The 26550-nt window shown below is 29.2% G+C and overlaps 1 protein-coding gene across 1 annotated transcript; it reads right to left on the bottom strand.

Annotated features, from left to right (window-relative positions):
- Window positions 1–161: 161 nt before the first annotated feature.
- Window positions 162–7444, bottom strand: tna (Zinc finger MIZ domain-containing protein tonalli). The gene is made up of 10 exons (XM_027344522.2): window positions 6453–7444; window positions 4704–4974; window positions 4100–4645; window positions 3105–4014; window positions 2688–3034; window positions 2340–2600; window positions 2048–2249; window positions 1814–1945; window positions 977–1719; window positions 162–919 (listed from the first exon to the last, which is right to left on the bottom strand). The coding sequence occupies exons 1-10, from the start codon at window positions 7409–7411 to the stop codon at window positions 755–757; spliced, it is 4536 nt and encodes a 1511-aa protein (XP_027200323.2). The 5' UTR covers window positions 7412–7444; the 3' UTR covers window positions 162–754.
- Between the last annotated feature and the right edge of the window lie 19106 nt (window positions 7445–26550).

The following is a 26550-nucleotide window of genomic DNA, read 5'->3' as shown; positions in this document are numbered from 1 at the left end:
ACGATAAACGTTTTTTCCAATCAGTTTTTGACTTTACTTTGATTCCAAACAAAGTTTTTTTTTTAAAAAAAAAATTCAATATTTTGTTCATCAAAGTTATAATTGAATTCAGGAAAAAACAAAGAGAGAGAGAGAGAAAAAAAAACATCGATGAGAACAGATCAGATAAGAAAATCATTTTGATGAAAGAACATAATATAATGAATATGAATGAAAGAAAAAAAAATGTTTGTTTTTGTTTTTTTTATATACAAAAGAATAAAATGTGACAATCTTGTTTCACGTTTGTTTTGTGTGTCTGTGTGTGTGTATTCTGTTTCTGGTCAAAGATAATTCGAGAACATTTGAACATTAATTAAGATTCGTGCGCATAATGATAATTATTGATGATGATGATGATGATGATGATGATGATGATAACGTTTATTCGATCAAAACGAAAAATAATCCGGAAAAAAAATTGTTAAATTATATTTCTTGTTACTGTACATGATGATGAATGAATGAATGAATGAATAATAAATTAACAATTGAGAATTGAATGAAAGAAAGAAAGAGATAAAGAAGAAGAAAAAACAATAACAAAGTTTTACAATAATTTGTTATTTCAATGATTATTGAAATTTATCATCATCATTTAAAATAATTATCAACAAAGAAAAAAAAATATTTTTTTGATAAAAATCGTAGAAGACAGCGTCATTTAAATAATAATAATAATACAATTGGTCACTGGCTATTGTTTGTTTAATTATCAATTGTCAAATAATGAGAGTATTTCGTCAGCAACAACACTATCATCGACCGATGTTAATGATCCATTTAGATCAACACTTGATGAATTACCCGTTCCTAGGCCTGAATCTGGTGGCTCTAGATAGGATAATAATTCCATATCGACTATGTTATCCGGAAGAAGCTATCGAAAAAAAAATTTCAATTATTATTATTTATGTTTTCTATATTAATCACTTACATTAAGTGTTTCTTGTCCTTGACCTTCGCCATCAATAACAGCAGCTGGATCAAAATGGAGATCATTCAAAGCAGAACCGGGATTACTATTACTGTTTCCATTTTTACTACTACCATTTTGGCTATTTGTTGATGATAATGATTGTTCACTACCTTGTGGAGTTCTAGGTGCTGATGTTTGATTCATTGAACTACCGGGCGTATGAGGTGTGTGCGGTGTATGTGGTGTGTGTGGTGTATTTGGTCCACCATGATTATTATTACCAACAGCTGCTGATGATGATGGTGTTGCAGGTGTATGTGGGCCATGGCTACCGGGATTCATAATCGAACCACCACTATTATTACTGGAAACTGATGCAACCGATGATGATGAAGTTGATGGAGGTGTATTCAATGAACTTAAATTATTATTAATATTGTTTGCATTATTACTATTTGGTCGGGTAGGTATTCCATTATTGATCGTATTATCGGAAGTGGTTGTTGATGATCCTAAAGATCCGAATACTGGTGGACCCATATTTTGTTCTACATGACTAATAGATTTTTCTATCGCTGTCAATGGATTGATAGTAGACATTGCCATATCATTAGATACATCATGCATCAATGGTGCAAATTCAGATGCAGATGATTGAAATTCAAAGCTCGACATTGATGATGATTGTGTAAATGATGAGTTATTGCCGTTATTCAATTGAACACTATTATTGTTGTTAACATTGGATCCATTCAAAATAGCTACATTCAAATGACAAAATATCACGATTTAGGTAAATATAGTAATTTGTTAAGTGATGTTTAAAAAGATTATTAAATAAAATTCAATACATACATTGCATGTCAGGTGTGGGCATCGATGATTGGTATGACGATAGACCTTGACCAAGTTCCCAAGAACTTGATGTTGGCAATTGCATACTATTCGGCGAATTAGCCTTGAATCGTTTTGAAGTATTGTAGTTTCCTAATGAACGAATAAAGATTGCAACATATTAGCAACAATTTTCCAATTTTATGGATAGAAAAAAATGTCTTTTTCACAAATGATCATTATCATTAGTCTTACCTGAATCATATTTATTGATTGGTTTCCAATAAGCATTCGAATCGATAGTCACTTCTTCAACATCTAAACCGGTCGATGTCAATATACCCCAAATATATTGATCAACTTCAAGACCTTCGAGAAAAGCCGGTTTATTACAAATCGGACATTTCCAGGTACTTTTGTCGGCATTCATTTGAAGAAAAGATTCAAGATCAAAACACTAAAATGATAATAAATTGTAAAAGAATAATGATAGTAAGCGGTTAGATTAATAAAATCGATTTCTTTCACATAAATAATCTCAACAAACCTGGATATGTTTACAATCTGGACCTCGTGATGGTAATAAGATCTTTTTGAATGTGACCGGACATTTAAGTGGAACTTTAATGGCAGTCGGTTCAATACTATCTTCATATTGTTGTGATGGCGTCAATGATCCATTGTTGGAAAAATTTCGTTTGATTTTTGTCACGCAATGATCGGCTGGAAGCAAACGTTTTCGTAGTAAACCTTGTAACACAGAACGTAATGTTGGCCGATGTACCAATTGTAAACTGAAAAGATGTGACTGATAATATGAATATATGAAATATTAGTATTCGGCATTGTAATTGAATGAATTTTTTTTTGAAATAAAATAATTAAAGATACATACACAACAGCAAGCGGTCACAGTAATTTGAATCATATTACGTCCAGATTGGCAAATATCTTTTAGATATAATGGCTTATGGAACGTTTTCGTATCGCTACGTTCGATCACTAATGGTGTGGCATTGACCGACACCTGAACCGATGCTGGCCAATTAGTATTCATATGTTGATCTTGATGATGAAAACATTTCAATTGCAATTCTAGATCATGACGCCACATTAATGTTTCATAAACATTTGGTTTTAAATGGAATACATGATTACTGACAGCAAGATTATGTTCCAAACGGAATGGTGGTAAAATAATACCATCATGTACCGGAAATGTTAATCGAATTTCGTCATCATCTATCATGATCAAACAAAATTCAGAAGATGTTAGAGAGAAAAACACAACACAAACAATTCCAAAACTTACGTTGATTTGAAGAAAGTCTTGGCTTAACATCATTGATCGTTAAATTTGATGATTTATTATCAATACCATTTGGTGACAGATATGGTGGAATGTTTGATGCCGGTGTCAATGGTGGTGTAGGATTTCCCGGAATCGGTGAATGTTGATACGAATTGATATTGTTACCAATGGCACCACCATTACATTGTTGACTCTGATTGTTTGGGCCACCACCGGAACCAGACATTGACCAATGTTGTTGTTGTTGTTGTTGTGAATAAGAACTATTATGATGTTGTTGGCCATAAGGTTGGCTACCAACACCTCCCGTTCCATAGCTACCAGAATTATTGATATCATATTGATGAGGATGATGATGAATATTTGAGATCGTATTGTTTGATGTATTGCCAGTCATTTGATTATTAGTTTGATGAAGTGAATGATGAGTTTGATGCATTTGTGCTTGCTGTGGATGCGTAAGATGTTGTTGATGATGAGAATGATGATGTGAATGATTGGAATGATTTTGGGCCATTTGTTGTGATTGTTGAAGATGGGCGGATGCCGCTGTAGCTGAAGTAGCCGATGTTGCAGCCACCGTTGGTGTTGTCGATGATGATGGTGAATAATATTGATTGCTTGACATGAATTGACCTTGTTGATTACGCATCTGTTGTTGATGATGATGATGATGTTGTTGTTGTTGTTGATGTTGAGTAGATTTGGCCGTAGCTGTTGCTGTAACTGCATTCGGCGATTGTCCATGATGATGATGATGATGATGATAACCATTATTGTTGCCATTATTCATTGTTGCAACAGGCATCATCGAATTATTGAACATTTGTTGTTGCTGCGATTGTGTTTGTTGCTGTGATGGCATTGATGATGTTTTCGGGTTGTACGACATGTTCTGATTAACAGGATACTATATAATGCGGAAGTGAAATTTCAAAAAAAAACAACAAGGTAAAAATTGATCAAATTTATTGAAAACAAAAATCAAACATTACCTGTGAGTTATTGAAATGAGGTTGATTTTGTTGTGATTGCATACCATAATTATTATTATGATAAACATTATTTTGATTCATCATTGAATATGGTTGTGACATTGCAGTTGATGATGAGGAAGAAGAAGATCGTTTTGGCGTCTGTGAAGTAGAATAATGTTGTTGTGTTGGATTGACCGATGTTGAGTAAGGGGCTTGATTCGATGATGGAGCAACATTACGCATTGTCGATGCACGACCACCGCTATAATTATTTGATTTCATTGCTGTTGTTGGTGTCATCATTGTCGGATCTTGATGTGCTGTAGCAGACATCATCATTCCGTTTCCATGATGTGGACCACCATTATGATGAGAATGATGATGACCAGACATTGTTGGACCACATGTTTGATGTCCGGCTGTCATAGCCATTGTAGATGATGATTGCGAGGTACATTGATTATTATTATTATTAAGAGATCCATTTAGACAATTTGTTGATTGCATTCGTTGTTGTTGTGTTGTTTGATACGATTGTTGATTTGGATAAGAATTATTCATATGCTATTGAATGAATAAATAAATGTAATTTTGTAAAATTCAAAAAAATATTGCAACTAACCTGATACATTGTTGTTGAATCATGTCTAACGGATGAACCATCCATATGATGATGATGTGATTGCATCAACATTGAATTATTATTATTATTATTATTATTGGCACTATGATAATCTCCAACAACACCTAAAACACCATTATTCATTGGAGGTGTTTGTCCATTATTCGAATTATAACGAATATTGTATGGTTCTTGTTGTTGTTGTTGTTGAAGATTTTGTTGTTGTTGCTGCAGTTGTTGTTGTTGTTGTGATTGATTTTTTCGTTTTCGTCTTTGTTTTTAATTGAATTTATTAATAAAAATAAAAAAATGAATGAAAAAAAAACAGTTAGAAATGAATTAACAAAAGAAGAAAATCAATGTGTTTGTATTTGGAAAATTATCAAGGTAATTTGTTGTCAAAACAAACAAATGAAAACGAGAGATGTGACATTCGAATTGAAGAAAAAAAAATTCATTTTTCTGTTTCTTTTTTACTTTTTCAAATGTTTGATTATCGTTGTCAATGATTATCAAACATAACCATCATCATCATATGTTTGCTATATTATATTCTACATTTCTTTTATCAATTTGTCCATGATGATATAATTATCATCTTCGCACACACAAACACACAATACTGATTCGGCCATGAATTTTTTTTTTTTTTTTTTTGCTTTTTTGAACTAACAAATCTTTGTTTGTTTGTTCTCTTTTCATTTGTTTTTCAAAATTTAAGTTTTTTTTTTGTTTGAAAAAAATTTTCTTCATTTCATTTTCCAAACGTTATTTTTTTCTAATAGATCAGGATTCAGTCTTTTTTACGAAATTAATCAGGCAAACTAAATCGACCACATTGTTATTCGATTATCTAGTTGTGTTTTATTTACATTCAATTTTTTTTCTGGCATTTTTGAAATGTTTATTTCGAAATGTTATTATTCAGTTTAACAGAAATTGATCACACACAGTAGTAGAACAAGAAAATTGTTCATTACATTCCATAAAAAAAATGAATGAATGATGATGATGATGATGAAAAAGGTAATCGAAAAAAAACATATATACCATATGATAATGGAATGTTTGAAACAAGTGTGATCCAGGAGAGAATGAATGAATGACAGCCAATTAAAATGGGAAAAAAAATAAAGAAAGATTTCTTTCTTATTTGACTTTAAACTACGAGAGAAAAAAATGAATGGCTATAAAGAGTTGAATACAAAAAAGAGAGTGAAAGCATCCAACAACAACAAAATGAACAAGAGTTTGGCAAACAAATTTGACCATTATATATTGAATGATTAGTATTTGACCGATCATGAAACCGATGATATTTCACAATATTTCACACATATCAAAAATTTTTTTTTGGAAAGAATCAGTGATTTAAAAGTAATCAAAAAATGTAACATATTTTGTGTTTGTTTGTTCGACAATTATATGATTTGATGTAATGTGTTGATAGAAGAATGTCATCAAAGATGAAGTTAATGATGTTACATGATGATGTTACAAATAATCAATGATCAAATGGTGGAAAACAAAAATTCATATCTTAAACATGGTAACAGGAAAAGAAGTTTAAATTATCTTCTTCAATCAATCAATCAATCAATCAATGATTATCATCAACAAAAACAAGAACAACAGAAACAAAAACAAAAAAAGACAGGAAATGGTATCATTTCTTGTTGTTCTTTTGTTTTCTCATAAATATGTCATATGATTTTTCGTTTGTTTGTTTGTTTGAAATTGAAAACTTACCCAGAAACAGTTTGTTTAGTCGTTGTTGTTGTTGTTGTTGCTGATGCTATTGGTGTGGGTGTTGATGGTATTGTAGGCGTTGATTGTTGTAATTGTGATTGTACCGGTAGTGACGATTGTTGTTGTTGTTGTTGTGCATACATTTTGGACATTTGATGTGAATGATGATGATGATGATAATTTGGATGTTGTTGTTGTTGTTGTTGTAATTGATGATGATTACCATTATTTGATGATAATCCACACATTGTTGATGTTGTTGTTGTTGGATCACTATAATTATTATTATTCATTGAATAATTATTGTTCATCATTAAACCATTATTATTATTATTATTATTATTATTGCCAACACTATTATAACCGGAATTTATCATGGCACCATTGTGTTGATTCGTAATCGATGATGATGATGATAATAATTTTTGTTGTTGTTGTTGTTGTGGCCAATGCCCATTATTATTATTTGCGGTTACACCACCACCATATGGAATTCCATTTGTTGAATGTGGAATTACTGTTGTTGTGTTTGAAACTGGATTATTACCGAGACCATTACTACCACCACCACCACCACCCATCATTGATGGTAATGAACCACCAATCATTTGTGATTGTGATGACGATGATGATGATTGTTGTTGTTGTTGAATAGTACCGGTAATTTGTCCGGTATTTGTTTGCATCGAACCAGCATGTTGAAGTTGAAATTGCCAACCCACTACCGACATTTCTGTATTATTATTATTATTATTATTATTATTTAGATTATTTTTATCGATTTCAATCGATTTATTTAAAATTTTATTGTTTATAATTTTTTGTCCACTTTTTTGTCGTCTTCGTTGTTGTTTTTGACGTTTATTTTTTAATAAAAATCCATTATTCAGATTATTATTAAATTGATGATGATCATAATGATCAGAAATATTTGTCGATAATGTATTTAACACAAGCATCAGGTTATTCTTTCATTTGTTTTATATGAAAAATGATGATGATGATGATGAAAAGTGAAAAAAAAATGGTGATGATAATTTGAAGACTAGATTTTTTTTTGCAAATAAAAATAACAACAGGCCACAGATTTGTTGAAAGAATTTTCAATCAATCAAAAAAACATGATGATTCGTTGAATAAATTATAGATCGGATATGAAATTATTGAATTATTTATCAATTGGTCGAATTTCGAATCAAAAATCAAATCAAAAAACAATGAAAAAATTCAAAATAAAATTCGCGCGAAATTCTTTTAAAGGTCGTCGTCGTCGTTGTCACTATTTTGATTCAATCATTCAAAATGAATTAAACACGCACACAGAGAATATTGGAAAAAATTTACTTTTTTTAAATCAATCCCCCCCCAAAAAAAAAAAATGATCAATAAATTAGTTAAGAGAGAGAAAAAAATATTCAATCAAACAAAACGAATCGACCACCAAAAAAATAATAGACCAACTAAAAAATTCACGAATCTTTCAATCTAATAACGACGATGATGTTGACAGTAGCGATTTGATCGCACAAATGTGAATGAAAAAAGAGTCAGCAATAAGTTTTTACTGTGTTTTGCAACAAAACAACAAAAAAAAAGTGTGTATGGTGTTTTGTTCAGAGACTGACTGTTTTTTTTTGTTCAGTGTGTGTGTGTGTGAATCCTTGTGTGTGAATATTGAATGAAAATTGCTAATGTTGTTGTTGTTGTTGTTTTCGTTGTTGTTGTTGTTGTTGTTGTATCCAAACATACACACACACACACAGATAGACATAGACATGGACCACAGACAGCAACTGTGTATTTTTATGAAGCCAAAAACCAATCACATTGGATACATACATAGGCCAATATACAATACATTTTTTTTTCTTCTTCTTTTGACTACACACACTATTCCAATCACATAAATGAGGATGCTAGCAGTTTCTATTTTTTTCATTTTTTCATTCATTCATTCAGAGGATATCCATTCATTTGTTTGTTTGTTTGGTTAGTGCTCCGTTTTTTTTTTTTTTTTTGATTATTTGTTTCAACAGACGACATTGATCCAATAGAGTCATTTTTTTCTCCTTTTACATATTCTTTAACCACTACTACGATAAATAGTAAACTACTACTACTACTATTATCCAAATTGGTGTTGTCCCTAAAATGTCTTCTGTTCATCAAAATATTTTAGCAAGGATTTTTTGTTCAGTGAATATATACGATGATGAACCGAATAAAAAAAATTTCGAAATGCGAATGAATGAATGAATGAAAGAAAGAAAGAACTAAACATTTCGACAATTGTCGATGAAATTCTTTTTTCCCCCATCAAAAAAAAACAACATTTTTCCTCCCTAATTTACCATTACCATTATTATCATCATCCAAAATACTATCTTGTTTTATATACGCGCGTAAAGTTATTGCTGAAACAGAAGTTTATTTTTTTTTCAAAATAAACGATGATGATGATGATGATGATAGTCGACGAAGAAGAAGAAGAAGCGGCAAACTTTGCTGTATTTTTGCTGTATGGATCACAATTTGACTGATATCTTTCTCTCTTTAGAATTCTGTAGCATTAATATGTCTCTCTTTTTTCTTTCATAAGCTATATTTTTTTTTTTGGCTTGTTTTTCATCGTTTAGCCTTTGTCGATTTTGGTTTTGGTTTTTGTTTGGTTTTTTTTTTTGGTTTCCCCTTTTTTTTTTCTTTAAAGGTTTTTTTGTTTTGTTTTGTTTGGTGGTTCACACAATTGAATTGTATATTTTTTTGTGAGAAGATTGAATGGATTTTGGTGTGGATAGCTCAATGGATGTGTGTGTGTGTTATGGTATCCCCTTTTAATGTGGCTTCTGCTGCTGGTTGATATTTTCTTTTTTTTTCATCTTTTCTCATATTGCTATCTTGGCTTTTTTTTATTTCGCACTGAATTTTCTCTTTATACATTTGAATCAATGAATGAATGAATGTGTGTGTGTGTGTGTGGCCAGGGTATTTTCTTTTATTTCATCATCATCATCAAATAATTCGTTTTGTTGTTCACTCCTGTTATCCTGTCTTGTCTTTAATAAAATATTTTTTTTTCTCAACAACAACAACAACAGAAAAAAGTTCGAGCACTTTTGGTTTGGTTTATACTCTCTTCCTGTTTTTTATTTTATTTTATTTAGTCGTTTTGCAGTTAGTTGATATTTGAATTCGTTATTCTTTTTCGTTTTGTTGGAAAAACAATAACAAAATTCTTTATAAAAGGTGTATGCGCTCGTGTATCTCACATAAGATTCTTTTCTACCACTTTTTTGTCTTAAGAATATTCTTTTTTCTTTAGTTAAAATTAATAAATTGACATTATAATTTAGTCATGTTTTGTATTGTTGTTTAAATAAGTAATTGTAGTATTTTTTTTTGGTTACATTTTATTAAATTGTCATAGTTGTTTTTGTTTTGTTTTTTTGTTAAAAACAGAATAATTTTACAAGAATATTCTTACTATTACTATTACTACTACTACTATTTTTACTACTATTATTACGTTGATCAATAAATTATGGTAGGTGTGCGTGTGTTCATGTGTTATATAATATTATTCATACACACCCACCTCTGGTTTTATATAAAAAAACACCCCATATCTATCAATGAATCCAATCTAGTTTTCTATAGTATGGATCCAATTACATAACAACACATATATAACCGAACATATTTTTTTTCTATGTTTAAAAGGCGGGATTCTCATATTATTATTTTTTTCTTTTTTCTTCACGGTGGTAATGTGTAACCAAAAAAAAAGCCTATGGTCTAGTACCAGACTACCACCCCCACTATATCACCACCGTAACACCTAAATAATCATCAACATCATCATCATATATATTTTGACAGCAGCTAGGTTGCGCTGTGATTCTGTTTCAATTCTGTTCCTTGTTTTTTTCCTTTTCTTTTTGCTAATGTCAAATGTACATTCCATTCATTGAATATTTTATTATCATTTTTTTTTGGGGGGGGAAATTCAATTGTGAATATCATTTGAAAAAGAAGATGAAAGAAAAAATTCATTTTGATTGTAAATTCTGCTTGAAATTCCAAATAACAAAAATAACACCCAAATAACACCCACCAACCCACCTACATATTGATTTAAAAAGAAACTCAAACAGAATTTTATTCTATGGTCATTTAATGATCATTTTGTTTTTCATTTGATCCGTATGGTGTTGATCAACGACAATCAACCGATGATGATCATCAAACAAACAAACAAATAGCAACAACAGAAACAATAATAAAAACAAAATCATTATAAACTTTCACAATATAATATGGCTCCTATAGCTCTCTATTATACTCTATATGTTGTTGTATTTTTTTTCTTGAAGAATATGACAGCTGTCCATTGCCATTTAACCCAGTTTGAGGATCATTCACAGTAAGTAAAGCTGGCAGCAAACCGGATCAAAATGAAACAAAAAAAAAATAATAATGCAATGGAGATTCAACAAACAACGCAGACACACAAAACAAAATAAAGCAAAACATTGAAGAAGAAGATGATGATGGAAAAAAAGAGTGATAGGATACAAAGTGAATGAATCCAATGAATGAATGAATGAATTGAATGAATTGAGACGAAGAAAAAGATGGCAAAATTCGAGTTTTGTCCATGTCAATTTTATATGTTGTTCTATAGTCAGTGTGTGTGTGTGTCTGTGTGTAGGATGACGCCAAAGCCAAAAAGGAACTATTTGGATGATAATAGTGGTAATGGTGGCGGTGGCGGTGGTGATGATGGCTGATTTACTTTACTTTACCCACATAATCATATTGTATGGAGGTTTTTTTTCATCATTTTTTCAAATGAAACAAAAAAAAGAAATGCCAGGCTTTTCTCTCTTGCATTCTTTCTCTATTTCATTCTCCTTTTTTTCATTATTATTGTCGTCATCATCAACATGATGATGACTCTCGGGTCGCCTTTATCATCATTTGTCTTCGGTCTTTTTTTTTGTTGTTGTCTAATATTTTTGGCCATCCATCCAATATCCACATCTTTTCTCTTTCTCTATCTATCTATCAATATTTCGACACTGTTTTTCTTTTTCTTTTTTTTTGCTAGTTTAATAATCAACTTTTTTTTTGTTAATGTTAGGTTCAATTTAGTTCAATTCAGTTCATTTTTTTTTCTTCTGTTTATTTGTTTATTTATGTTGATAAAAATATTCATAAAAAAGCAAGAGAACAAGAGAGAGAGAAAAAGAGTTATAGTTAGTTAGTTAGTTGATTTCAAAATTTCTTGTCCGGCTAATTTACATATTTTAAAAAGATGATCTATTTTGAATGGATAGGAATGGATACCTTTGTTGTTGTTGATGATGATGATGATGATGATGGAACAATTCAATAAACTAAATGATTGTTTTATGAAACAGAAAAAGGAAATCAATCAATAAAAATTCAATTAATTCAATTGATCTAATCAAATTGAATTTGAATTGGAAAGAGATTTTGTTTTTATATGGATAAGAATATCAATTTTTTTCTGTTGTTATTGTTGATTGGTTGGTTGGTTGATACCATTATGTTAACCCCCCATTGTATATATTCATCAGCCGGTCAACGTTCCATGTATCAGGCAATAATAATCCCCAAAACACTATTAAACCACTAAAAACTAAAAAAATATAAACACGTGCATCATGTATAAATCTATTTATCCATATGATATTTATACAGAATATACAATATGTATGATTAGTAAGAGTGGGTAAAGTCATTTCACTAGTTTTCACAGTAAACGAAAATTCATCTGGTTCTTTTTTTTTGTTGGTACATCCCTATACCAAAATTATTATTATTATTATTATTATTATTATTATTTTATCGTTGTTATCGATGGCTATTTACAATGCATCTGTCATTTGTGAAAATTGGTTTTTATTTTTTTTTCTATTTCACCATAAATATAGAAAAAAACCTTATTCTTTCACTCTCTTTCTATCATTTTCATCATGATATTTTGGATCAACCAAAAATTTTTATTTGTCTGTCACGAATATTATATGTATATTGAGATCATCCATGTATACAACCAATCTCTTGCTCTTTCACCTTTTTTCCTCCCCCCGCTTCATAACATATCAATTGGTAGGAAAAAAAAACATTGAAAATTATTGACCCTAAACATGGGCCAACCATCATCGTCATCATCATATACAAATATATAAAATAATGATATGAAAATCCAAATGGTCCATTGTTGTTGTTGTTGTTGTTGTTGTTGGATCGTTTGAATTTGGCCAAAATAGTTTTAGCTATTTAGTCTATGTTGGTAGGTTGTTTGTTTGTTTGTTTGTTCATTCATTCAGTCATTCTTTTTTTGGTTTGTTCGTAACAGAACCAGAAAGAAAAACGGTCAAACAAACAAACAACAACAACAACCAACAAATAATAACTACAGATTCGAAAATGATCAGTCTCTTCAGTAAAATGAATAATTTTTTTTCGGTTTCAAATTTTGACCAAAAAAAAAAAAAAAATTTCATTGCTGAATTGATTTTAACTACTGAATATATAGTGGTAGTGGTGGTGGTTTGTTTGTTGTCAATGATTAACCAAATTGGCTATAGACAAATTCAAAAATCTGAATCGAATCAACCAGAGGCCACAAAAAATAACGACGACAACAACAAAGGTCTAAGGTCAACAACAAATCTTAAAGACATTTCTTTGGCCTGTGTTGCCCTTCTTCTTGCTCAAGACCCTGGTCGTAATAATATTACGGTAAAAGCGGTCAAAAGAAAAAAAAACAAAACATAAACGCGAGAAAACCAAAGAAAAAGGTCATAAAGCTGTCACTCATTTGTTATTGTGGGGAGTCTTGTTTCTACTTCCCCTTCGGAGAGAAGGAGAAAGCAAGAAAAAAAATCGGTAGTGAAAACAATTTCAGGTAAAGAAAAAAACTTCCCCTAAGTTCACTTCTCTAAGTTGTTTCTAAATACCTTACTAATTTCTTCACACACACACACAAGTTAAATATAGAAAAAAAAATTTAAATTCAATTTTTGTTTCTCACTAAAAATAATGCGCTTGCGCAAGTTTCTACAAGTTTCAAAAAATTCCAAAATAATTGTCACACCATTTTTTATAAATAAATAAAACACAGACAAATAATAACCAATTGATATTTGGTATTTTGATTTTCCTGATATTTTTTCAATTGGTGAAAGTGATGATGATGATGATGATGATGATGGTGGTTAATGTCCCATGTTCTCAATCAATATGTGTGTGGGACAAACGATTTTTTTTTTTGTTGAAAATAATAATAATAATAATAAATAGATCGGTCGAGTTCAATGGAAACAAAAAAAAACATTTGAATTCAATTTGAAACGAGGGGTAAAATATCTGTAAACCAAACCTAGGACCTTATCTCTCTAATATTTATATATTCATATTCATATTGAAAACAAAATGATTCACTATTTTTTTTCCTTCTTCCTTCTATTCCCCTCTTCGTTCCATCATCACTACCACCGCCACCAAATTTTTTACATAAATGAAACATACAGAGGGGAAAAAAATAAAATCTACCGACAGGCACTAGTATCACCCTAAATGTAAGTTTTATTTGTAGTTCATTCATTCATTCATTCATCGAATCATCATTTCCCGCTCTCACTTACTTACTTTTCATATATTTGTCCTCATCCTCCTCTACATCATCATCATCATTGTCGGTGACTGATCCAAATCATCAATCGTGTGAATTAACAACAAAAAAAAAAAAAAAACATTATACAAACATACATAGCGAAAAAAAACCCTAGAAAAAATCTTTCTCTCCATCTATCTATCTATCTATCTAAATACCATGGCCATATGGGAAACAATAATTTTACCCTCATCATCATCACTATGTTCTATGTCTATGTCTATAGTCTGTGACAATCAATTGAAGAGAAAGATTGCTGTCAACCTAAAAATTGGCCTCTGTGTTTTTTTCTTCTTGCTGGTCGCGTGTGACCAGAAATAGAGAGAGTGAATGGGGGGATGAATGAAGAATGGGAAAGCAAGAAAGAATGAAAATATTTTCCTGTTGGCACACAAAACAAAAAAGTGTAGATTCGTAGATTTATAATCAAAAACTTTTCATCATCATCATCATCATCATCAAAGATTATGATCATCGACATCAGATTCTAGAATCTAGTTGATGCAAAAAAACAGAATTATGATGATGATGATGGCCAGAAAATCAATCAATAGTTTATTTCAAAATATACCAACAATATATTTGTATGGATCAAATTTGGTTGGATCCAAAAACAAAAATATTATTATTATTATTATTTGTAACCATGATTCATTCATTCAAACAAACCAAATATACACCGATGATGATGATTATCCATAATGGTGATCCATTCAAATGAATTGTGTTTGTTGTTCCATACAGTCAAATTTGATCTTTTTTTTCACTTTTTCTCTCTCTCCTTTTATATTCTAGGAATTATTGTCACTCTATTGTTGTTATTATTCAAGTTATAAAAAGTTTTTACTAACCAGGATGATCCAAATTGATTCTGGTTTCCAGGGTTTCCAGAATAGAATTAGAAAAATTTTTTTTTCACATTCGGTCACACTATGTAAATGTGTGTGTGTGTTTGTCGGTCGTTGATGGTAATGGTGGTGGTGGGTAGCTTTAGCTCTTGATTTTCGAGATTTTTTTCCCTATACCACCGTTATCAATTTGAATTCATTCATATTCAATTCAATCATTTAGTTAGTTAGTTCCGTACAATAATATGATGATGATCAAAATCAATTTAGTCAATTGTGATCAACATTTATGTTTTTTTTTGTTGTTTGGAATAGTCTAATCACTGCACCGACACACACACAATATTCATAACATTCAGAATTTGTTTCAAACAAATAAAAAAAACTGTTCTGGAACACACACGCAGGCAAATACATAGAAAAAATGGAAAAAAAGGGTTGATTCATTCATTTATTCAATGTTTTTTTTGGATAACATTATTATAATATTATGTCAACATAATTGATACTTATAATAATAATAATCATAATCAATAATTACAATCTAATAATTGGAAGAAAAAAATTACAATATAACCGAAACGGAAACATCTTTTTCATTCATAAATTCATTGAAATAAATGTCAACACATATTTGAATGACTAATTTTTTCGTTGTTGTTTGTTTGTTTGTTTGTTTTTTCCCCTCCTCTTTTTTTATCCAGAAAAAAAAAATCAAACGACTAAGAATTTAACTAACTTTTACATAATAATTTTGTAATGAAAAACCACACACACACATTAATAAACATCGGTAGTTATCAAAGTTATATCCGAAATATATCAAGCATCCAAAACATATAATACCCAAATACCATAGTATATCCCTATGTCCTTTTTTAATTTTTAGCCCATATTATAAAACGATAGAGAGAAAAAGTCACCTTGTCACATCGACATAATAACAATAAAAAAAAACCAAACATCACCACACCTATCCGGATAATTTTCTCCCCACACACACAGACACACACACATCTTTTTCTTTGACTTTGGTTCGTCTTTTTCTTCTTCTTCTTCTTCGTCGTTGTTTTTTTTATATTACGAAATCGACATCCTGTCAATGAATATAAATACACACACACACACACACAAACAGAAAAAAAATCATAGTTTCCGTTATTTAATAAATAAATTTTGTCCTTGTTTCTCTTCCACTCTCTTTGTCTCTCTCTCTCTCCCATCATCATCATTATTATTATTATGATCCTACCTGATCTAATTCATTATTATGTGATAATATTAGTTGATGATTTTGTTGTTGTTGTTGTTGTTCGGTTTGTACCATAGTCTACTCTTCATCCGATGACCTAATCGTTTTTTCATTCATTCATTCATTTTGAATTTTTACAACGAACATTTTCAATATCAAATCAATATGGTGTTACCTATGGTGTTTTTTTTTCTCAATTACAACAATTCATATATCGGTAATCTGAACAAATAGTCAAACTAAACAACGGATAGAAATATAAACCAATTTCAAATGTTTTTTTTTTTTTGGTTTGGTTTGGTTTGGTTTGATTTGGTGTGAAAATATCAAAAATTAAATCTCAATATGGATCACTAGTAGTAGTGGAAGTCTGGTTTGAGATAGTAATAGGCGGTTAATTTGTTGTTGTTGTTGTTTCATTTTCTCGCCTATTTTTTCATCCATTCATCCATTGACGTTACGACCAAACAAATAAATTTCCATTTTTTTTATTGGTTTTAACACTTTAGAAATAATTTATTAACACCCATTCAATCATCCAAATTTTCAAATTTTTATAATAAAAAATTCATAACAAAATTTTATATTTGGTTTTGGATTCGAATGAAATCAATCGATTATAATCCGATCCATTACTAATTAATTAATCATATTTTCACCAAAACCATATGTTTTTTTTTGTTTCCATTATGTTCATTTATTCATCGATAAAATTATGAATTTCGTGATTGTGGTTATCAATTTTCCATGAAATTGAATAAATATTTCGTTTGTTTTACCCAACTCTTTCAATCATAATCATCATCTAAAATACTAAGATTCTGAATTGAAATAATTGACTGGTTTAACAAACAATCCTTTGAAATCTAAATTAGATTAACTAAACTAAAATTATATCTTTATCAATGAAACAAATAACAATAGCAACAGATGTTGAACTTGAAACTTTTTTTTCGAAGGAATTTTTTTTCTTTTTGCATTCATTGTCGTTGTTTAATCATTAGATTAGTTTTGTGAAACAGAACAGAACAGAAAAAAAGTTAATTATATGATCAAAAGATTATCCCTACTCTACTGACCATACTGAATACAGAAACGAAAATAATTTGACCAAAAATAAAATAATCTAAAAAACAAACATCATTTGTTTTACAGAATGAAATGGATGAAATGAAATAGATGGTCAACCCAACAACAATTGATTCGGTCAAAATGAACACGAATGTTATTCGAATCAAAAAAAAAATCGGCTGATCATCATTAGTTGTTCTTGTTGTAGTAGCAGTTGTGACTGGAGAGTAGTGATATTTTGATTTTTACAAAAAAAAAACCGGAACCATCTTCATCCATACAGTGGGAGAGCAGGAGAGAGAGAGAAAAACCGGAACATAATTCTAATAAAATTATAATGATTATTAAATAAACACCCACTTTTTTTTTGTTTTAAAAACAATATTTTTTAAAAACAATCATTTTCGGGATAACAATGTAGATTTATTGTATCACAAGTAAATGAAAAAAATTTCCGGTTGTTGTCAATGTTTTTTGTCAATGTTTTTGATTGAAACTTTTTTGTTTTGAAAAATTTTAATTTTTCAAAAAAAAAATTATCATTATGTTTTTCCTTTTGGAAAACAAGCCTGAATTTTTCTGTTGCACTGCTTCCATTTTTAAATGACAAGGTAAAAAAAACCTGTAAAACATTTTTTTATTGAAGAAAGAAAAGAAAAGAAACAAAACAATTTAATCGCCAATAATGAATGAATGATAAGAACATGTCAATCCAGTTTTTTTTGTGTTTGGTTTTCATTGCTAAACTCCATTTGTATAGGAATTTTTTCCACAAAAAAACAAACTGATGAATCTTCTCATCATCTTTGTCTCCACAACAACAACAACAAAGGTAGAAAAAATATCCTATGACCATCTTTATTTTGCTCCCTTTATTATTCGTCTGTTTATTTGTATATGATAATCATCATCATTAACATTTTTAAAGTAAAAAATTTGTTGTTGTTGTTGGTCTGGATTCCAAAATAAAACAAAAATCACCATAGTCTATTATTGATATTTAAAAAATGATGCTAGCTGATGATGATGATGTTGTGGTGGTGGTGGTTAGATCAAATCATCACTACCTTTAGCTATCATCATCATCATCCTTACCATTTATTGGTGGTTATAATATCATCTCAATGTTGCATCAAACACAATGATGGTTCACATAATGTTGATGATCTTTTTGTTGTTGTTGTTGTTAAATAAAGAAAAATAATCTTAATGATTCAAATTTACACACAAACACACACACACGTTCGCCAACCTGGATGTGATTCTTTTTCTCTCTTTCTCACTAATATTTTGAATTTTTTGTTGTTCTTTAAATATCATCATCATCATCATTATTGGCTATTTCTATATATAAAACTTGTAGTGGTCATTTGAAATTATTAGCAAGATAGGCCATTGAAAAGGAAGAGAGAGAGAGATAGATAGATGAGGATAGGAAAAAAAATCAGTTGCAAGTTGTCCTCAAACGATGTATGGTTATTTGGTAATGGTTGGTTGGTTAGTTAGTCGAAGTCATCTGTGGATGAAATGCTTTAAAAAAAAGCTAGATGAAAATATGAATGGATGAATGGCTATCTTGAAAGCCATTCAACCGTGATCCATGAATTCTCGAGAAATAAAATTTTATAAAATAAAATGTCAAGAGAGAAAAAAAAAGGCAAAGAATTTTCTTCATCAGGCTAGTATACGTCTTTCCGTTTATTTTATTCTTATTGATAATACCTGTTGAATCAAATTCACAATCCAAAAGAAAAAATTGATAAGTATTTTGTTGCTTTTTCGGCGTATACATTTGATAGCTGATTAAAATAATTCTAAATCGACAATTCATCATTCGATACGATTAGAAAATTGACAAACGCGTGCCATAAGATTTCCCTACTTTTTTTATTTTTAATTTGGTTTCTTATCTTTTGTATCACCACCACCAATCATAAATCTTAATATTACCTACCAATTTACACTATAGCAAAAAAAAAAATAGTTGATCTAATCTAAGACTTGTTTTACAACAACAACAACAAAAAAAAAGACGAAACGAATAAAAAGAACAAAAATTCACTGATAATGACGATGATAATGATGATGATGATGATTGGTGGTGGTGATAGTTGTAAATGTAGAAACTAGAAGAGAAAAAAGCACGTGTCACTTCTTTTTTCGTTGAGAAATTGAATGAAATAGATTTGTAAATGATTCGATGATCATGTTTTTTGTTTTTCTCCCAAAAAAAAAAAAAAAAAACACATTCGACCTTTTGTCTTTCACCTTTGATGATCATGATTATGATGATGATCCTGGACGCGCTAAAACACATACAAACAATTTCCAAAAAAAAGAAAGCTTTAAACTTTTCAATTTAAATTCATTCGAAAAATACCTTTGAATCCACTATGCAATTATCATTTTGACCAAAACCTTCGGTCAAAATTCTTAACATTTTTCTGCCTCTTTTTCCATCATCAAGATCAAATCTAATAGAAGGATTTCATTAATTGGCTAAATTGATACTAATCATCATCATTCGAGGGGGTTAAAATGAACAAATGAAAAATACATAAACAAATTTTTTTTCTTTCTCTAAAATATATCCGATAAGTACTTAGGAAGTCAAGTGGACTATCGATTATTATCATCATCATCATTGTTGTTGTTGTTGTTGTTGTCGAAGATGATGATGCTCATGGATTAAGGAATTACACTTCAAATAACGAATGAAGAGATCATTGAGCTTTATCATCATCATCATCATAATCATCGAGATTTGAATCAGCTCAAATCATACTTTATTATTGTTTTTTTTCTTGTTCTTCTTCTTCTTGTTCAACCAATTTCAACAGAAGTAAAGATCAATTGAATCACCCGAACACACAGAAAGATAGGAAACTAAAGGATAAACAATGTTTACGATGAAAATGAAAACAACAACAACAACAGGAAGAAACAAATCATCAGATTCAATATGCGAAATGAAAATCACAAAAAAAAAAATTTGTGTGTGTGAATAAATGTGAATTTTTTTTTCTGTTGTTGTTGTTTTGTCCATGTTCACACCTACACACACTTGCATTATATTTTTTTTCGGGAAAAAAATCTGTTTCAAAACAAAAAAAAAAAAACAAAAAATTCGTTTCAATTTTCGTTGTTTTCATCGTTTGCTAGATTTATTTATCATGATTATAGCAACAACAATAACAAGTCAATGATGATGATTTCAGGAACAAAAATCTAACCTGTCCATCATTTGATCATTATAATAATAATGATGATAACATTGCCGCGGTTTGAAAAACATACACAAATTTGTGGCCCAAAATTTATTTTATTTTCAAAAAAAAAAAAAAAAAAAAAAAAAAAAAAATAGTCAAATAACAGGATTCAACGTGAAAATCCTCATCATAATCATCGTTGGTGTGGATTGTTTTATCGAAAAATTATTTTTTTTTTCATTTTGTTTTTTTCGTTTTGTTTCTTCCCCCCATTTGATGAAATAAAATTGACAAAAAAAAATCATTGCTTGAAAAAAAATGAACGCATAACGCCCGTCAAAATGAACGCACCCTGTTTTTTCCCCCATTTTTTTCAACAACAAACAAAAAAAAACCTGATGATTTCCGATTTCATAAGAATTTAAGCGCTTGTTCATCATCAATTAATCAATTTGAATAGCAAAACAAAACAACAAAAAATTCTTTAAATTGTCATCAGATTGTTGCTGTTGTTATCGGGTAGATTTTAAAATGACAACAACAACAACAACAACTAAAAAATCAAGTCAAACAAGCTTGAAGAAATGATAATAATAATAATAAAGAAAAAACAAACAAAACAAAACAAAACAGACAAAAAAATCAAGTTGAACACCTTGAATGATTATCATCATCATCATCATTAACCATCACCACCATCATCTTTTTCCCCTAATAAATTTTCGGATCAATGACAAATAACAATGAGATAAAATCCATGTTTGTCCATCTTTTTTTTGTCGCCATCCATAACCTTGTACGACCTTATATGTGTGTGACAGAATTCTTTCTTTTTCATAGATATAAATTAGTTAATAAATAAATAAATAAAATTTTCGGTTGAAAAGAAGAAGCAAAGAACGTCAACAACAAACATTATGATCAAATGCCGAATTGAAACCAGAAAAACTACTCTATTCCATAATACTTAACTAATGAATGAATGAATGAATTGGTTAGATGGATGAATGAATGAATGGAATGGAATCTGGTTTCTCTGGTTTTTTATTTTCATTTATTTAATTTTTGATGTTGTTATTTTGTTATGGGTTTTTTTTCATCTTCATTGCTTCACCAGGTGAGGGTGTTTGTTTGTTTGTTTGTTTTCTATACTGATTTGTATTTATTTTATCCTAAAATGAAATTCATATAGTTCATTAATATTTATTTGAATATCATTGTTGTCGTTTATCGTTTATCGTTTGTTGTCATCAGATTGACAATAGATAAAAAAATTTATTTAAGAATGTTAACGCCTTTCACCTTCAACCTATCATCGAAAAGAATCAAATTTTTATTCATAAAATAGTTTTTTGTTGTTGTTGATTTAACTCCTTAAAATATGTATCTAGAGTTAATTTATTCAGTGTAGACAGAATCAGGTTTGTTTTTTGTTTTTTGGTGAGGGGAGATTCACTTTAGAAATATATCTATCCATGAAGATGATGATAAAATGATTAATAATTTAGCCTGATCACAATGACAATTCTTTAATATAAACAACAATACTATAGTAATAACCACGAAACAACGATGATGACAAAAAACAATCTTTATTATATAATGATGATGATGTGTAAGCTGTGTAAGTGATGACCGTGTCGATGTCACCCAATCGTTTATCTCTTGCTTATATTAGTTGCTTAATTTGTGTTTTGGTTTCTCTTCATATTTTTTTTTCTCACCAAAAACAAAAAAAAAAAAGAAAAAAAAGAGTGGTGGACAGAAGAGAAAATAAAGATTTGTCTCATTAAAATGATGATGTCTGTCTCTCTCTCATTCAGACAGAGGTCTTGATGATGAAGATAATAATTAATTATAATTACCTGATTATATTTGTCGACCATGTAAATCCAATGATCACACTTTTATATATCCTTTTCTTTTCATTCATCAATCCATTTTTGAAAATGATCATGAAATTGACAAATTATTACTTCATACTGCTAACCTGTAGATCTGTCGAATCAGTCTTAATATTTTCATTCATTCAATCAATCAATCAATCAATTAGCTAATTGATTAATTGAAATTTTTTACAAAAATCATATTGATTAACAAAATTTTTTAAAAAATGAGGTAAAAAAACTTTTAATTACGTCATTATCATTCTGAAAAAATTCAATCATTTTATTATAATTGTAATGATAACCAGATTCGTCTGGTTTCTTTTTTTTTTGTTTTTTGTTTTTTTTCATTTTCAATCACCAATATATACCTTTAGCTACCTGTTTTTGTTTTCTTTTGTTGTTGTTGTTGTTTGTTACTTACACCCCAAAATGAACAACCAGAATAATCATATCTGTTGTTGCTGTTGATTTTATCTGGTTTTTTGCATATACGTACATTATCATCATTGCCATAACCACGATCATCATCATCATTATTACCATCATCAACGTCATAACTACCACAACAACAACAACAACGACTACCACCGGTAATGAAATTGAGGATAAACATACAACAATTTTGCCATTTGTACATATATATAGAATATCGTTTTGGACAATTTTGTGGTGTCGAATTAATCGCCAGTGAAAAAAAAGCAATAGCTAAAATAAAGTAAAAAGAAAAAAAACATTATTATAATTTACGATTGAGAATTTTTTTTTGAAAACTCAAAAAAACTTGAAATCTGTGAAACGAAACGAAAAGAAAATTTTTATTTTCCCCGACACCAACATCAACAACAACAACAGGTATATTAGGATACAACAGAAATTTATTTATTTTTTCTGTTGTTGTTGTTGTTGTTGTTGCTATACTGAAAATTCAATGAATCAAAGACAACAATTGCAATCATCATCATCATCATCATCATTATCATTAACCTGTCCTGACGGTTCATATGATTTTTTTTTTTTTTTTTTTTTTTGGTTGTTGTTTTACTATTCGGATGATGATAAAGATGATGATGATGATGGTAATAATAAAATAGTGACTATATTGGTGATAGACAAAAAAGGTGATTCACACTGAAAGTTGTAGCCTTTTTTTTCGCTATTTTTTAATTTCATCATTTGTCGACCAGGATAGACAACGACAACAAAAAATTTAAAACAAAGTTCGTTAAAATGTTGATGGCCATACGACAATTGATGATGGCGGATTTCAAAAATTTTTTTTTCAAAAAATATAAAAAAATCATTGACAAGATTGACTTGTTTTCTTTTTTTTACGGAAAAAAAGTATCCAAAAAATGCTTTCGGTGAATTAGTGTTGTTTGGAATGTAAAATTTTCATGTTCCAGTTGATTTAATTTTGTTGTTGTTTTTTTGAAAATTTTAATTTTTTGTTTTTTGTTACAATTTTCTTATCAAAATCAATTGTTTTTTGTTTCTGTTGAATGTTGCCAATGTGGTGATCCAATAGGAAAAAATGGGCATATTTTAATGATGTTTCTGTGTAGTTTTTTTTTTCACTTGGGCGACATAAATCCATTGTGAAAGTTTTTTTTTTGTTGCTGTTTGGAGAAACGAACTTTGTAATTGTAAAGAGAATGTGATAAAGTTCGAGTGCGCGCGTATATATATGTGAGAGGATATATCTGAGGATTCAAATCTGGAAAACAGAAACATATTTTTATTCGAATTGAGTCGGCGCAAAATTTGTCGTTCACGTTCGTTTTCGAACATACGTTATTTTTGAATGATAAAAATTTAAATTTTTTTCATTATTTTTGGCGCGTAACAAGAAAAAAAATTCTTTAATTTTCAAAAAAATCTTATTTTTTTGTTTTGCAGAAATTAAATAAAATTCTCAATGTATTTCTGAAACATTTTTGCACCTGAATTCATGATAATGTTTTACGTTTGTTGTTTGGAAAAAAATTCATTCGTTGTACGTCAAGGAAAAAGAAACAATATTTAAACAAAAGAAATTTTCAGAGATGAATGTGTGTGTATAGATGTGAATTTGACTTTGGATTGCATTATCATTTTACCACATTCATTCATTCATTCAATCGTCATCATCATAGCATCGTATCTAATCATAACATTCAATAAATGAATATATATTGATAAAGATGAATAAAAACTTGTTGCGTGTGTTTAGTGTCGAATGACAGCAACAAAAAAAATGTAGAAAAACTATGCCAATTATCATCATAATCATCATCAGCATCAGTGCCTCTATGTTATATCAAACTGTATGTGTGTGTGGTATATATCTACGTACACATGGTTATATGTCACAAGACAATTGAATCCTTCAGTATCGAATGATTTTTTTTCTTCTTCTTCTTCAAAATTCTTCAAATTTCATCATCATTTTTTTACTCTATCAATTTATTTATTATTGGTTGTTGTTTTTTCTGTTGCATCCTTTCGTTCCATGTTGTCGCCATTATCAATATTTTACATTTACATTTCTCTCTCTCACTCTCTATTTCTCCAATAAAACCGCATCTATTGTGAATACATAAATGTTGTTGCAATCAATTGAGGACATATATCTAACAATATTTATTTCTAATATATAAACGATGTATTATAGATGATTTTTGTTTTGTTTCTATAACGAAAATGAATTTATGTTATATGTTTGTTGTTTGAGTGAGAAACGAAATACATACAACACTGGGAATAAAATTGAAATTTTAACAACTTTATTCGGCGTCATTTACGTATGTACATTTAGTGAGAAAAAAAAATGTGTGAGAGAGAGAGAAAGATATTCAAAAAGAGAAAAGGAAATCCAATAATAACAATGTGGTAACAGCATAGAAAAATACTATGGAATTTTAAACTGTACAATAACAAAAAAAAGGGGATGAAGAAAAATTTACATCAATCGTTTTGATGATCAGTTTTTTTTTCTTGATGAAAAATTGTTATATCGAAGGGTTTTTATGTTTGAATTTTGTTGCCTGTTGATTGAACAGAATGAAATTCAATAGAAAAAAGAGAAAAAAAAACAGCCAAAATCAATGAAAATATTAATTCCAAAGAAACAAGGAAAAAAATTACAAATAAACATGGCTAGTTTTTCTGTTTTTCTGTTTTGTTTTGTTTAATTAAGAAATTTCCATATTCAAAATAATAAAATGAACAAGGACACAATCGATATCTGTCAATCGAGTACAATTGTACAATTTTAAATTGGGATGGGTATTTTTCACGTTTGTTGTTGTTGTTGTTGACAAATCGAATCTAATGTCACGTGATTCATAATGACAACAATATTTACATATCAAAACACGAAAAAGAATTCTTTTTTTCTGGATAATTTTCTCACAATAATCATCAACAGTTTACATATATGAACAATGCACTTGAAATGCAAAACAAATTTTTTTGTTTATTGTTTGAATTTTTAAAATCAAATTTTTAAAAATTCAAAAAATTCATTCTATCCCCTTTTTCTTTTGGCTACAGAATTATAAAATGAATTGTGTTTATATGGAATAATACTTTTGACAATTCAATTTATTATTTATATGATTTGCCAAGAAAAATAACAACAACAACATCAAAACTTTTTCATTTAATATTGCCAACAAAGCATTTCAATTTTTTTTCCACTGAAAAAAAAACAATGAAATTCGCGATTCTTTCATTCTTTGACTTTTTTTCATTTTTCAAAAAAATTCATGATACAATTCTGTTTTGTACAAACAACAGTAAACGGTGTAAAAAATTCCAATCCATATTTAACAATGGAAAAACAAGTTTTTATTTATTTATTTCCCCTGTTTTTTTTAAATTTCAAAATAAAGACATGGAGTTTATTGAAATTTTCTTAATAGTATCACATATTCAATCATCCTTAATATTTCATTAATAGTTCATAATGTCGTCATACCTCGAAAAATAACAACAATTTTTTTCGATGCTTATTCTGGTTGAAATGAATGAAAAAGGAATTTCTTTGCATTTTCATTTCCACTTTTACAAAGTTGTTGCACATATATTCAGCACTGTAGAAGAGAAAAACAACAAAAAAATTGGTAAATTATTATTATGGATAC

Source organism: Dermatophagoides pteronyssinus, unplaced genomic scaffold, assembly GCF_027571235.1.
Source record: "Dermatophagoides pteronyssinus isolate colony J.1.1.1.1 unplaced genomic scaffold, Derpt_VIB-CSIC_2022.12 sq0010, whole genome shotgun sequence".
Lineage (NCBI taxonomy): Eukaryota > Metazoa > Arthropoda > Arachnida > Sarcoptiformes > Pyroglyphidae > Dermatophagoides > Dermatophagoides pteronyssinus.
This window is presented reverse-complemented; position numbering and strand designations above follow the sequence as displayed.